General features: G+C 42.7%; 1 protein-coding gene across 13 annotated transcripts in view; it reads right to left on the reverse strand.

Moving 5' to 3' along the window:
• Window positions 1-12,903, reverse strand: part of Srrm1 (serine and arginine repetitive matrix 1) — a 32,567-nt gene extending 19,664 nt beyond the window's left edge. For 8 of the 13 annotated variants that reach the window (XM_028759588.1, XM_028759585.1, XM_028759584.1 and 5 more), the window contains exons 1-8: window positions 12,822-12,903; window positions 7,463-7,552; window positions 7,095-7,217; window positions 4,855-5,025; window positions 4,247-4,362; window positions 2,513-2,716; window positions 980-1,168; window positions 612-731 (exon numbers count right to left, since the gene is read on the reverse strand). In XM_028759588.1, the coding sequence (XP_028615421.1) occupies window positions 612-731; window positions 980-1,168; window positions 2,513-2,716; window positions 4,247-4,362; window positions 4,855-5,025; window positions 7,095-7,217; window positions 7,463-7,552; window positions 12,822-12,842 (1,034 nt within the window). In that variant the 5' untranslated portion in view covers window positions 12,843-12,903. Of the gene's footprint in view, window positions 1-611; window positions 732-979; window positions 1,169-2,512; window positions 2,717-4,246; window positions 4,363-4,854; window positions 6,811-7,094; window positions 7,218-7,462; window positions 7,553-12,821 lie in introns of all 13 variants that reach the window. The other 5 variants (XM_028759593.1, XM_028759591.1, XM_028759594.1 and 2 more) reach the window with 3 other exon arrangements.
• Between the last annotated feature and the right edge of the window lie 340 nt (window positions 12,904-13,243).

Raw genomic sequence — 13,243 nt, forward strand, 5'->3', positions numbered from 1 at the left:
CCTAGCTTCAGTTCCTAGCTCACAACCATCTCTAACTCCAGTTCCTGGGATCTAGCACACTCTTGTCTTCTGGGAGCATCCGATACACACGATACATAAATGCAGACAGAACCCTTGTACACAAAACAACAGAAAAGTAGCCAGTTCTAGTTTTGGTTTTGGGGTGGGCGGGTGCGTGTAAAACAGTCTATGAAGAGGCTGACTCTGACCTTCAGGGCCTTTTCCCTCTCCCTCCAGTGTGCTGAAATCACAGGTATGCAACCCCATCCTTGAGCTGTACAGTAATGGGGAATAGGCTGAGGGCAGGGCCTTAGGCATTCGCAGGAAGCATCTTACCAACTGAGGTACACTGCTAGTTCTTAGTTCTTATCCATAGAAGAATTTCAGTGAGATCTTAGAACACTAACACAGGGTCTAGAAGATCAGAGAGTATTTCTTTCCCAACATAAGATGTTTCTTATAGCTACACCATTGCACTTCAAGTGCACCAAACTGCTTCCAAGACACTCTCTGGTATAATTTCTGTCTTCCAGCAGACAAAAACATTTTCTCCTGAAATTACACCAATGATTCCCCTAAGCTCCAGGCACCAGACACTAAGAGAGTCTCACCGTCTCCCTGGAGACCTACTCCTCCTGTGCCTTGGTGGAGGAGGCATCCGTCTTGGCGGTGTTCTTCTTCGGGGAGAAGGTCGCCGTCTTGGGCTTGGCCGCCTTCTAGGAGAATATGATCTGCCATTAAGAAACAGAATTAGGCCCCAAATAAACTAAGAAGAAAAAATATCTTGACACTAATTTCCCCCACCATGACCACTTCCACTCACGTAGATTTTTATGACACATGGCAAAGTAAACCTCACATAAATGCAGAGTGACTTTAATCCTTAATGTTTTCTATCACTGTGACACTGTGTGCAATGCTACCTTAAAATCAGCACATACAACTTCACGTGTACCCTAGTCCCAGGGCAACAACACACCTTGACCGGGATCGATGTCGCCGTCTTGGTCTAGCATGAGAAGGAGACCGAGACCGGGTCCGAGACCGTGATTTGGAACGTGATCGAGACCTTGGACGAGTCTTTTCCTTTTCCTTTTTGGAGTTTTTCTCTGGCGACGGGTCTTTGGGCTCTGGCACAGGCTCAGGCTTGGGAGCTTTCAGGATGTCACTGTGAAAAAAAGAGCGTTTGTTTTTTCCCCAACTCTCCTCAGAACTCCAAACCAGTTCAACAATACTGGATGTCTTTAGTAAAGTATTTACGGTACAAGCTTGACCACCTCTGTTCAACTCCTTGGAACCCCACATTGAAAATTAAAGGAGTGCCAACTTCATAAAGCTGTAGTCTCAACAATATGACCCACCCCTCACCACTAACAAATTCAAAAGTAAGAACAGATGGAGATCAGTGTATTTAAAAAAAAAAAAGGTTTTCGTCTTGAAAAACAAAACAAAATTCGAGGCTAGCCTGGTCTACAGAGTGAGTTCCAGGACAGCCAGGGCTATACAGAGAAACCCTGGAAACCCTGTCTCGAAAAACCAAAACAAACAAACAAACCAAATAAACAAAAAAACAAACCAAACCAAAAAAACACCAAACCAAACCAAAAACCACCAACAAAAAAGGTTTTGAAACCCTGCAAATACCTCTTGGTTTCAAAAGATAAGTACACATCAGAATTCACTGAGCAGCTAAGAATTTACACCCCCTCCCCCTTCACGTGTGAGATAAGAACTGTATCACTGTCAACTGCATGAGTCCAAAAAGCCTTTGGAGCCATGAGGGGAAAGAGGCTAACTAGATCAAATGGCCTGCAGGCACAATGTCCAGTTGAGATAGATCTCCTCACCTGCTCGACTACCAGCAGGGCAATCTGTGGACAGCAGTTTGTAGTCACCACGAGTGGGTGCTCTGAGCAGTACACACGGCTGCAGAGGCTGCAGTGTTGTGGACTGCATGCTGTGTGGCCTTGTGAGCTATGAGACGTAGGATGTGGCAAAGGCAGCACGCTCAAGATGAGCGTGGCCATGGGACACAGGTCTCCGAGGAGGGAGGGAGTAGCTTTTATTTGGAATATTTTGTACCCCAGTTAACAGAAGTGAATAAATCTCTTTACATTTGGGGGTAAAGATGTTATACAGAATATAGGTTAGTGACAAAGAATATGCAAAGCTCTGGGTTATACTCCCCTATTACAAAAAGAAAACAAGAGTTTGTCCACAATATATTGTGGCAAGCAGGTAGGAAAATCAGTAATTACGATCTATAAATTTTTTTCAAATAATATGGCAGACAGGTGGTCACCTCTGGAACATTTTCCTTATTCTTAACACACACACACACACACACACACACACACACACACACACACACGCTTCATTTTCAACACTAACTTTGTAATATTAAAAAACTTGAGAAAATATCCAAAAGGAAAGCGAGTCCTTTGCCTTGAAGCTAGCAATGCACATTGGCAGGTGGTACCTAACAGAGTATGTAACAGAGCTAGGAACGTGCCTCGTAGATGTGGCCTCCTGTACTGAAGAGTCTTTCATTCTCACTGATGGTTCTGGGAGCTCCGGAGATTTCTCCTTCTTTTCTGGGGCAGGGGAAGGACTCCGGCTCTTGGTTCTGTGACGGGGAGATCGAGAGTGACTGCGCTTTCTCTCTCTCCTGACAGGGGAAGATCGTCTTCTAGGAGAAGGAGATCTGGATTTGCGTCTAGGATGAAAGCAATGTTTTCAGATTTTTTAATAATGTGCTTTAGAGTAGACAAAGGGAAAATCAAGGATTAATCTTTTAAGTTACCCACTGTTGTCTGTATCTGAGAAGTTTCACATGGAAACAAGATATCCATTTCATCTACTTGAGAAGGAAAAGGCCAGAGAGAACTAGAAGGACAAGCAAACAGAGGTAACAGCCTCAAGTACCAGTTAGAAGGGGAGGCACGGAGTTGGGCTGGAGGCAACGGTTCTCAACTATTCCCAGTGATCATTCAAAGACCAATGCCTCAGATGAAAGCATTTAAAGCAACCATTTCCTGAACAGTAAATCAACCCTACCAATATACAGGGATTAGGTACAGAGCTCGTATCAGAGATGGTCAGGCAGAGCCTTAAGATGCAGAAAAACGAATGGTGCAATGTAAATAGTATGTTCTTCACAAGAAAAGAAAAATGCCAAATTATTACTGCCAGGAGCCCCTTCTTCCTTTTCAAGATGTAGTGTGCCTAATCCAAAAGTGTTTATTGCTTTTTAAAAACTGTAGTAAAGCTAACCAGCAAGGCGGATGTAGAGGCACTGCTTCTGAAGTTTTCCAACTCAGCACAAACTAAAGAACAAAAATATTACCTCCTAGCCGGGCAGTGGTGGCTCACGCCTTTAATCCCAGCACTTGGGAGGCAGAGACAGGCAGATTTCTGAGTTCGAGAGTTCGAGGCTGGCCTGGTCTACAGAGTGAGTTCCAGGACAGCCAGGTCTACACAGAGAAACCCTGTCTCGAAAAAATCAAAAAGAAAACCAAGAAAAAAAAACCAAAAAACAAAAACAAAAAAAACAAACCTCCTCTTTTCTTTATAAATCCCCAGATTTATTTTTAAAAGTCCTAAAAATGAAAAGCCTAATGGAATTCTCACCTTTCACCACAAATATAGCAGAAGCTGAACCGTGGATTTAAAAATGTGAACCTAACAATAGTCTCATTGGAAGAAAGAAGAAAACAAATAAATGATCTGAAGTTTGGGTTCAGTACAACCATCTAAGAAAAGCAGAACACGGAATTAGGTAAGTATACGAATGCTAACGAGCAGATTTTTAATAAAAGGGAAATGGAAATAATCAGAATACAGTAACAACAAAAATCCCAATGCTTTATTTAAGTAAAGCAATACGAAACCCAAATCTCTACTTAAGAATGAGTAAAATTACATCTAAGTTACAGAGGTGATCATTTTGGTCAAAGGATTTGCTTGGGTTTTTTTTTGTTTGTTTTTGTTTTTGGAACAGAGTATTACAGCGTTGCCTGGACTGGCCTAGAAGCCACCCCTACACCCCCATTGCCTCAACCTCCTGGGTAGCTGTATAAAACATGTGTCAAAATGCTAGCAACATTAAAGCTCTCCTTAGCCAAGAAGCAAAGAGCAGATCTCCAGTAATGTTCCCCAGGTCTTCTATCCGGGGAACTTCTGCCACAGCATCCCTGAGGACCCAAGGCACCTATAACACACTGTACTTGCACCTGTTCTGTCGTACCTTCTTGGGCTGCGAGACCGCTCCCTCTTCTCTCTGCTGCTTTCTTTTTCATCCTTATCCCTCTTATCTTTATCTTCATCTTGTTTTTTCAGAGATGCCAATTTTTCTTGTTCAATCTGCAAGCATACAGTTGAGCGCTAAGAGACTCCGTCAAGGCAGCCCACACAGCCATGGCTGGCTACGGGGTGTTCCATGTTCTCAACCTTACTCTCACAACACTCGTTCAGTTATCCTTTATACAATTCATACCATTTATATCACTTTACTTATCATTTATATAAAGTCATTCCCTTGTGACTTTATAATTATTGCCTGTGTGGAAATATGCACATACTTTTAGATACTTTAAACTCTTTTAAGGTAAATGCACTTGTATTTTAAGAACTGGAAAAAAAAAAAGTGCTCTGCCTAATCATCACTGGCCTCTGGGAAAATGCCACTCTAATTTTCAAATGAGGGGTGGTAAACCATAACTCAATATACAAACACATCCAGCAAACTGCAGCCTAGCCAGATCACAGATGTTAAAATAGCTCAAAGGAAACAAAATCCTTAAGGTAAACCATTATTCCACAGAGTACTTCTCAACTCAATACAAAAAGAATTACTTGTCTTTGTTTTATCTCTTCCTTCTTCAACTCTAGGAAAGCAGAAGGGATTCCAGCGATATTTTCTTGTGCACTTAACAGCAGGGGCCACAGTTCTCCCATGAATTCTCTAGCATTCTTCCCATTCAAAAATCCAGTCAGGTTGATTTGCATCATTTTGGAATCTGGGTTCTGTGAAAAGACATGACAGGAAGAAAACCAGGTTACTTGGAAACCAACCAACCAATCTGAAACTCATTTAAATTAGTATTTAAGTCTACCATAAGGGGCTTAGGTACATATATATATATATATGCTCTACTATTGTAAAAATAGTTTTCCCTAGTTGCTTCTTGGTAATATAATTTCTAGATAATCAAATTCTCCCTCACTGAACCAAAAGCATTAGAGCAGCAGCTGTGGACTTTCTAAGTTTTTAGAGTGTATGGCTGTTAGTGGGCCTTATGTATTTATCAATTTTAAAAACAATCATGGACCATCTATACGTTCTTGCATTTACTAACAATATTTGCTTGGCTGGAAAACTTGCCCCAACAAGAAATTGAAAATGTACATTTACTTCTCTTTACACTACAGGTAACTTTCTATAAAATATCTACTATCTAGTGCTCAGTTACAAGAACTAACAAGTTATGCATGCATACTGTAACATCTGAAGACTAAGCTAGAAGCCTGACTACTGCACATGAAAACCTATTATTACTAACAATGCCACAGAAGCTCAACTGTCCACAAAACTAAGACTCAAGATTTCTAAAAGGAACTTGGGTTCTTAAACACTAGATTCTGTTGGTCAAGCAACAAGGTCCGTATAACAAGCACAGCTCAATAGCACAAAGCAAGTACAGATTCCAGGTGTCTTCAGTTTCTTCTTGGAACCTTGGGGGTTTGGAATCGCCAAGTCCCCTGTAGAGAAAGATGGTCCCTTGGCTTGCTTCCGACTCCCTACTGCAACTCAACCACCTTGAGTTTAATGTTATAGCATTTATCTAAATTGCAAAAGACGAACAAGCAATAATGAGTACACAACCACAAAAAGGAAAGATTGCTTAAAAAGCTCTAAACTTTAATCTCATGCTCACTACAAGGGGAATACTACCAGGTATTTAGGCTTTAAAGTGCACTAAAATTCAAATCAGTAAAGCATTTCTCCAATAAAATTTACTATTAAACATTTAAAAAACATTCTCCCATGTTTCTGGTTTCTAAATGAAATAAATATACTTAAATATAAAGCCTTTTCTTAAAATTAAGTCTTAAAAACATTCAAAGCAAAATAATTACCACATTGTTTTAAAAATGAAATACCTTATCGTTTGGAATGATAACTGTTCTGTCAAAATTCAAGCATGAACTCTCGGGAAGAGGAGTAATGTAAAAGTAAATTCACATCAGCATAACCGAACGGTTTTTATGGTACATCGCTACTGTCCTTTGGGATGCCATGACAAAATAGCAAACTATGTTATAACAGAAATCATTTTCAACATCAGTTGTATTATCTTGTATTATTTCATATTGGAAGATAGGAACAATTACATTAACTGGCTTTTATAGGACTGTCAATTCATCTGCCTGAAATTTTAACTATAATGTAAATAAAATCCTGTGTCTTAATTCTGACTGGTAACCAGCTAACTTGCAACTACAACTAAAGTCTTTAGTTCTTTTAAAAGTAACATCCAATCAAATCAGAATCGCCCCTCATGCTTCAAATAAATGTCCATCTCAAATGCCTCTTAAGAGCAGTACACAGCTTTACCGATTGCTCTTGTTTGTGTTTTGTTGTTGTTGTTGTTGATGTTCGGCCACTTTACACAACTCACCTCCAAACACACACTGCGTCATCAAGGGAGTTGGGTCAGAGCGACATTGGGACACTCACTCTGCTGTGACCTAATAAGGTGATGGTGCTATACTTCAGACGCAAGGAATAACTTCCATTTTGGTTCAGGCCTTTTAAATCATAAATCACATTATCATTAGAAAATTGCTGTCAAAGTAACTTAACATGTAACAGCAAAATTACAAACAATAAGTTTGATTTTTCACCTGTGTAGCTTTCAAAACTATGCACCTTCACTAAACTTCCAGCCTTAACAGTTGTTTTACAAAGTGAATTCTTTTCACAACAAACATTGTAAAATAACCCTTCTATATTTGTATTCCACAGAAAACCTGAGTTTCCACAGATTCACAAATCATGTCACATATTGAGAAGAGCCATCTGCATATTATACCTTCACTTCCAGCTGGTTGAATATAAACTCAATCACAACATCATCTTCGAATCCAAGGATCTCAGTTACTCTTTTTGTTATCCAAGGCTTTATAACCTCCAAATTTACTTTGCTCATGTCCACCTGATAAAACATGCAAACGGTAAGTACAAGTCCACTGCATTAAGAGCTTGAGTTACTTTGTCTAAGTGTTTCCTTTAGCTTAGGCACATTTTAAAATGTTATCTAACATGCTCATTCTTTGCTTGTACTGTGTTTGTGGTGGCTAAAGGGTGACAAACTGTGAACTTCTTTTTTTTTTGCACCAAAGTAACAATTCATCTCCCAACCCTTAAAATGCAACCACTGCAATAGTCTACCCAGAATACCTTTTTTTCTAGGCATTCTGCGAATTTCAGCTGCTTGAGCAGTTTCTTCTGTTTGTTGCTGAACCGATTATCCTGCTCTGCACTTGTTCCCTGAAGGAAGCAAACACATGGCCTAAGAATATAAGATTAAACTTTTCCTGTTTCAGTTAAAAAACTGCACATATGAAGGGGTCAGAGGACAACTTTGGAGAATAGTTCACTGCTTCCAACATGTGGGCCCCAGAGTTGGAATTCAGTTCAAGTTTGGCAGCAGGTGCCTTTTCCCATTGAGCTTTTTGCCAGCCTCTTCTAAGAAAAATAAAATTAACAACTAAAAACTTAAGTTTCATCCGTTAGCCCAGGCCAGCTCTCAAACCAACAGCAATCTTCCTGCCTCGGTTTTCCAGGTGGTGGCTTTAATGAGCACACTGTTGAGTAAAGTTTCCACTTTATTTCTTTTATTTAGTTATATTTGCACACTTCCCAGCTCTTACATTCAATGATCTTACTATGCAGCACTGGCTGACCTGGAACTAGATCAGCATGAACTCTAGCTCACACAGATCCACAGGCTTGGAAGGTGCTGGGATTGAAGGTGTGTGCCACTAACACAGCCCAATCCCTTAGCCTTTATAGAGTATGTGGCTTCGTCCCTAGTTCTTTCTTTGTTCATTTCACCACATTACAATACTTTTCTAAGCCAGGTGGTGGTGGCGCACACCTTTAATCCCAGGACTTGGGAGGCAGAGGCAGGTGGATTTCTGAGTCTGAGTTCGAGGCCAGCCTGGTCTACAGAGTGAGTTCCAGGACACCCAGGGCTATACAGAGAAACTCTGTCTCAAAAAAAAGCCAAACAAAACAAAACACAAAAAACAAAAACTTTTCTTGCCGGGCAGTGGTGGTGCACACCTTTAATCCCAGCACTTGGGAGGCAGAGGCAGGCAGATTTCTCAGTTTGAGAGTTCGAGGCTAGCCTGGTCTACAGAGTGAGTTCCAGGAGAGCCAGGACTACACAGAGAAACCCTGTCTCGAAAAACCAAAAAAAAAAAAAAAAAAAAAAAAAAAAACAAAAAACAAAACCTTTTCTCGTTCTCTGAGATTAAACAAGTCTGTCTTGCCTACACTATGCCTGAGCCATCTATCTAGAACCCAAAGTAAATCTCTTTAACAGCAAATAAAGGCTGCAACTTTTACAGTCAAAATCATTGAGTAGAAACGCCATAACTAATATTCAGATATAAAATGTACATTCCTTTCTAAATGTAGTTAACACAAAGCATCCATATTTTATTTAAAACCATACATTCTTAGGACAAATAAAATACAGCAATAGAGTAAGATCCCTCCCCACAATCAATGTTAACTTTGACACGCATGCTTTTGCAGGGGTTTAAATGAGCAAACTGAAACGTTGCAAGTCTTCATTTCCTCCTAAAAGTATCATCGACTGCAAGGCTACGGCAGCACTAGAGCACAGTAAGACTGCTCTGTTCAGCTGCCACAACTTATGAACACCAGGAGACAGAAGCATGATGATTACAGCAAGTTCCAGTGTAGCCTGGTAGACACACCAAGCTCCAGTCAACATAACAAAACACTAGCAAAAGACCAAAACTGGAGGAGGGGATACACCTCAGTGGCAGTGTTTACCTAGCATGCAGGAAGCCCTGGGTTTGATCCTAGTACTAACTACATAAGCCAGGTATAGTGGTACTTGTAATCTGAGTCCTAGGGATTTGAAAGGTTAGATTAGAAGTTCAAGGTCATTTTTGGCTCCACAGCTTGATAGAGATATAGGAAACCCAGTGTGCTGGAAGAGGTGCATGCCAAGAACCAAAAATGTGGGGCACAGTGGTGCACAAATATAATCCAAGCATTTGGGAATTTAAGGAAGACAAGTTAACTGTAAGTCCATACTGAGTTTGGGCCTCCAATTCTGTCTCAAAAAGGAAAATGGACGGGGAAGGATGAAGGGATGGAGAGAAAGGGAGAGATGGGGGAGGGGAAGAAAGGGAAAAGGGGAGGAGAGGAGCAGAAAAAGAGGAAAAATGTGAATTAATGAATTTAAAGCCAGGTGAGAAGACAAAGTCTCATAATTCTAAAATTTAAGACAAATGAAAGGATTAGGGGTTCAAGACAGACTTGCAAATCCTAGGGCAGCCTAGACTACAACAAAACCCTATCTGGGGGGGAACAAACAAGTTTTTATGTACACGAAAACAAAACTTGAACAAAGGACTCATCAGAACAGCCGGTATCATAGTTTTTGTTTATTCATCCTTCCTCCTGGCTCAATTAAACAGGGAAGTAACTGGCTTTGACCTGAAATCTACACATTAGTTTGCTGACTAGCTACAACAGTCCCTTGAAGAGTGATCAAGAAAACTATAGCAGGTCTGACTATAGCAGAGCGGCAGGCAAGAGAACACAGCTACATGTAACGACACCCCAGTACGGTACGTAGTGCATATCAACAACAAAAAGTTTTGAGTTGGGTATGGTGTCCAGAACCTCTAATGACAGCAAAGACAATGACTAATTGTCTAATGACTCAGGAAGCAAAGACAGGAGGGTCTCCTTGAATTGGAGGCTAGTCTAATCAACAGCTAGGGCTTCGGAATTGAGACCCTGTCTCAAAACCTAAGATGTTTGAGAAGGGGGAAAAAAAAACCCTATAGTAGTGTGTCCGCTCTGCTACTACACCACCATAAGTCCTGAGAACACAAAACCTAATCTCTGAGGATGTTTTCCTCACATGACAAATTAGGGGCAAAGAACCAAAAAATAAAGCTAAATGTCTGGGGTGATAAGGTATGCCAATTACCCTTATTTGTTCATTACATGGCATTATTATGTGTAACTATTTCATGTCGGTGAAAAGATCAAACCTATTCAAGTCCCCTGGAAAGTGATCCAGAAAGGCTGTAACTGTGTGGCAGTGCTTGGCTAACATATTCAAAGCCGTGCATGGGCCCTAGTACTGCAAAACCAAAAAGGTTTTAAAGGAAAAAAAATAGTTTTGGGCTGAGAGTGGTGCCCTACACCTTTAGAGGTAGGCCATCTCTAAAGAGTTCAAAGCTGGCCTGGTCTGCATATCAAGATCTTCTCAACCACCTCTTCAAAAAAAAAAAAAGAAAGAAAAGGAAAAAAAGAAAGAAAGAAAGGAATAAAGAAAAGAAATTATCTTGGAAGGCTACTGTTATTCAGTAAATATAGGTCGTCAATTCTTAAATCCAATTCTAGTCAGAATCAGGTTGTTCTAGGTAACTGATCTAAAATCCCCCGAATTCTCCCCTTGCTTTTTTTTTTTTTTTTTTTTTTTTTTTGGAGACAGGGTTTCTGCGTACCCCTGGCTGTCCTGAAACTTACTCTGTAGACCAGGCTGGCCTCAAACTTACAGCGATCCACCTGCATCTGCCTCCCCTCCCAAAGTGTTGGGATTAAAGGCATGGACCACTGTCTGGCAATCTAAACGTTTCTAACTCAGAGTGTAAATACTTCCGACTCCCCCATTTTGCCAGTGTGTACCATATGTCTAAAAAATTCTAGTACTGGGAGGTCAAGGCAGGACTCCAAGGGAAGTCTGGGTTAGAGAACCTAGTTTCAGAACAGTTTCAATTATCCTCCCCTCTAAGACCTACTTCATCTAGGTAAGTGTAAAGAGAATATTTTAAAATCTGGATTCTTTTCCAGATCTGTCCGTTTCGAAGGACAACTTCTCTTGATGTACTGCTTTGTTTGCTTTCTTCAATCTCCTTTCCATTAGAAATAACTGACAAGGCCACTTTAATTCCAATACTCTGGAGGCAGAGGCAGACAGATCCCTGAGTTCAAGGCTAGCCTGGCCTACAGAGTTCCAGGATGGCCCAAGTTACACAGAGAAACCACTTCCTGAAAAACAAAAACAAAAACTGAAGGGGAGGGGAAATAATCTACAAATAAAAGAAACCTTTAGCTGTTTTTAAGTGTAACCCCTGTGCCATAAGAAATAATGAAGACTGACCACAAAGGTTAAGTGCCTGGTTTGTAGTACAAATATTTGTGGTGGAGATGGAAGCCAGTGTCCTGTTCGTGTCAGACAAGCTCTCATGGGCCACATATCCAGTCACAAGAGGCATCCTTATTATCCCCCTTGCCCTTCCTTCCAGTTTTTTCTTTTTTAGATTGATTTATTTTATGTATATGAGTACACTGTAACTGTCTTCAGACACATCAGAAGAAGGCTTCCGATCTCATTACAGATGGTTGTGAGCCATCATGTGGTTGCTGGGAATTGAACTCAGGACCTCTGGAAGAGCAGTCAGTACTCTTAACCCCTGAGCCACCTCTCTGGCCCCCCCAATTTTTTTTCTTAAAAAAAAATGTACACAAACTGTAAACTGTATGTTTGATCCAAGAAATGCAAAAACGTAATAGCTGGGACTTGAACTTTTAATTACCAGTCTCTAAGATTCTACTCTTCATTGAAAGAATCAGCGATCCCTAAAGGGATCGTTGCTACTTTTAATCCCACAAGCGTCAGTTCCCATACACCTAGATCTCGACCTGTAGCTAATTTTCTTCAAGAGTGGAACTAATAAACTTCCTTACTGTGAGATACGTGTAATGTCCCCTGCCTGGACTTAGGGTAGAACCACCGGCCTCCAAACATGGGCCGCTGGGAAAGGGTGCTAGCGAAGAGCGGGAAGCGCTGTGGATTCACACCGTAATCTGCCTCCACCCTCGCACACACAGTTCGCTCTAAAAGCCTGCGATTCAAATGTTCCAACTACAAATTATCTAAGTTCTCCTCCCCAAAGAGCTATCAAATTGGGCGGGAGCGCTCACGAACTCTGACCCTGCGCCGCCGCGAAAGCTTAAGACCCAGAGGGTGGACGCTGTACGTAGGGGTTGGGGGGGACACACTCGCTTTCCCCAAAGCTGCCGCTAAAAAAGGCCCCTCTCCCCAAAAAACGTCTCTCAGGACGTATCCCCAAACCGTACAACCGGTACCCCGAAGCCGCCTCAGGCTTCCCACCGGCCTCCCCCTAGTGACTTCCTCCTTGGGGCGCCGCTAGGCCCCAAGCGCTGGCGGCCGGTGCGGCGCCCGGCCTGCAGGCCTCGCCAAGGCGGCCGGTGAGGTTCGGCTCTAGCCCATTCCCGCCGCCATTTTCCGGCCACCGCCGCCGCCGCGTAGGGGGGGACGATCCCGGAGGAGGAGACTGCGCAGGGGCGCACCGGTCTCGGCCGCAAGGCCGAGGACAGCGTGCGCTGGCCACAAGCCCCCTCGGGGTCTCTAAGGCCTCCTTCCACGGGCCGTCCTGTCCCGAATTTTGAGCGCCCCCTCGGGTCTTACAAACAAGCCTCTCGCCTCTCCCCAGATCCCCGCGCTCCTACTTACGCGGAAGAATCCCGCGTCCATCTTGCTGCCTCGCTCGGAGATCGCTCCCTATCCCAGTGTGCACCGCGCCGCCGCGACGGAGGGCGGGACCGGCAGAGAGGAGCCCAGCGCCGGGATGCTGCGCGCGCCTCTTCACCCGCCCCCTCCGGCGGGCATGTAGCTGCGACTGCTCAGTACGCCACGAGAGCGACACGCATGCGCAAGCGCAGCAGGCCCGCAGCCTTTCGCAGCGAGAGGAGGTGAGCCGGATGTCTACAACCAATGGAAATAGGAGAGCGAATCCTTGGTCGCCCCACCCTACAGATCTTTTTTTGTGGCGCATGATCAGCGGTGTTCGCGCGATTTGAGTTGATCCTTCCTTCGACCCGTAGAGGGAGGGCGGAGGGAATTGAGGGGAGATGGGGGCGGGGGGAGGCCTCAAT

This window comes from Grammomys surdaster, unplaced genomic scaffold, assembly GCF_004785775.1.
Source record: "Grammomys surdaster isolate TR1022 unplaced genomic scaffold, NIH_TR_1.0 126313, whole genome shotgun sequence".
Taxonomy (NCBI): domain Eukaryota; kingdom Metazoa; phylum Chordata; class Mammalia; order Rodentia; family Muridae; genus Grammomys; species Grammomys surdaster.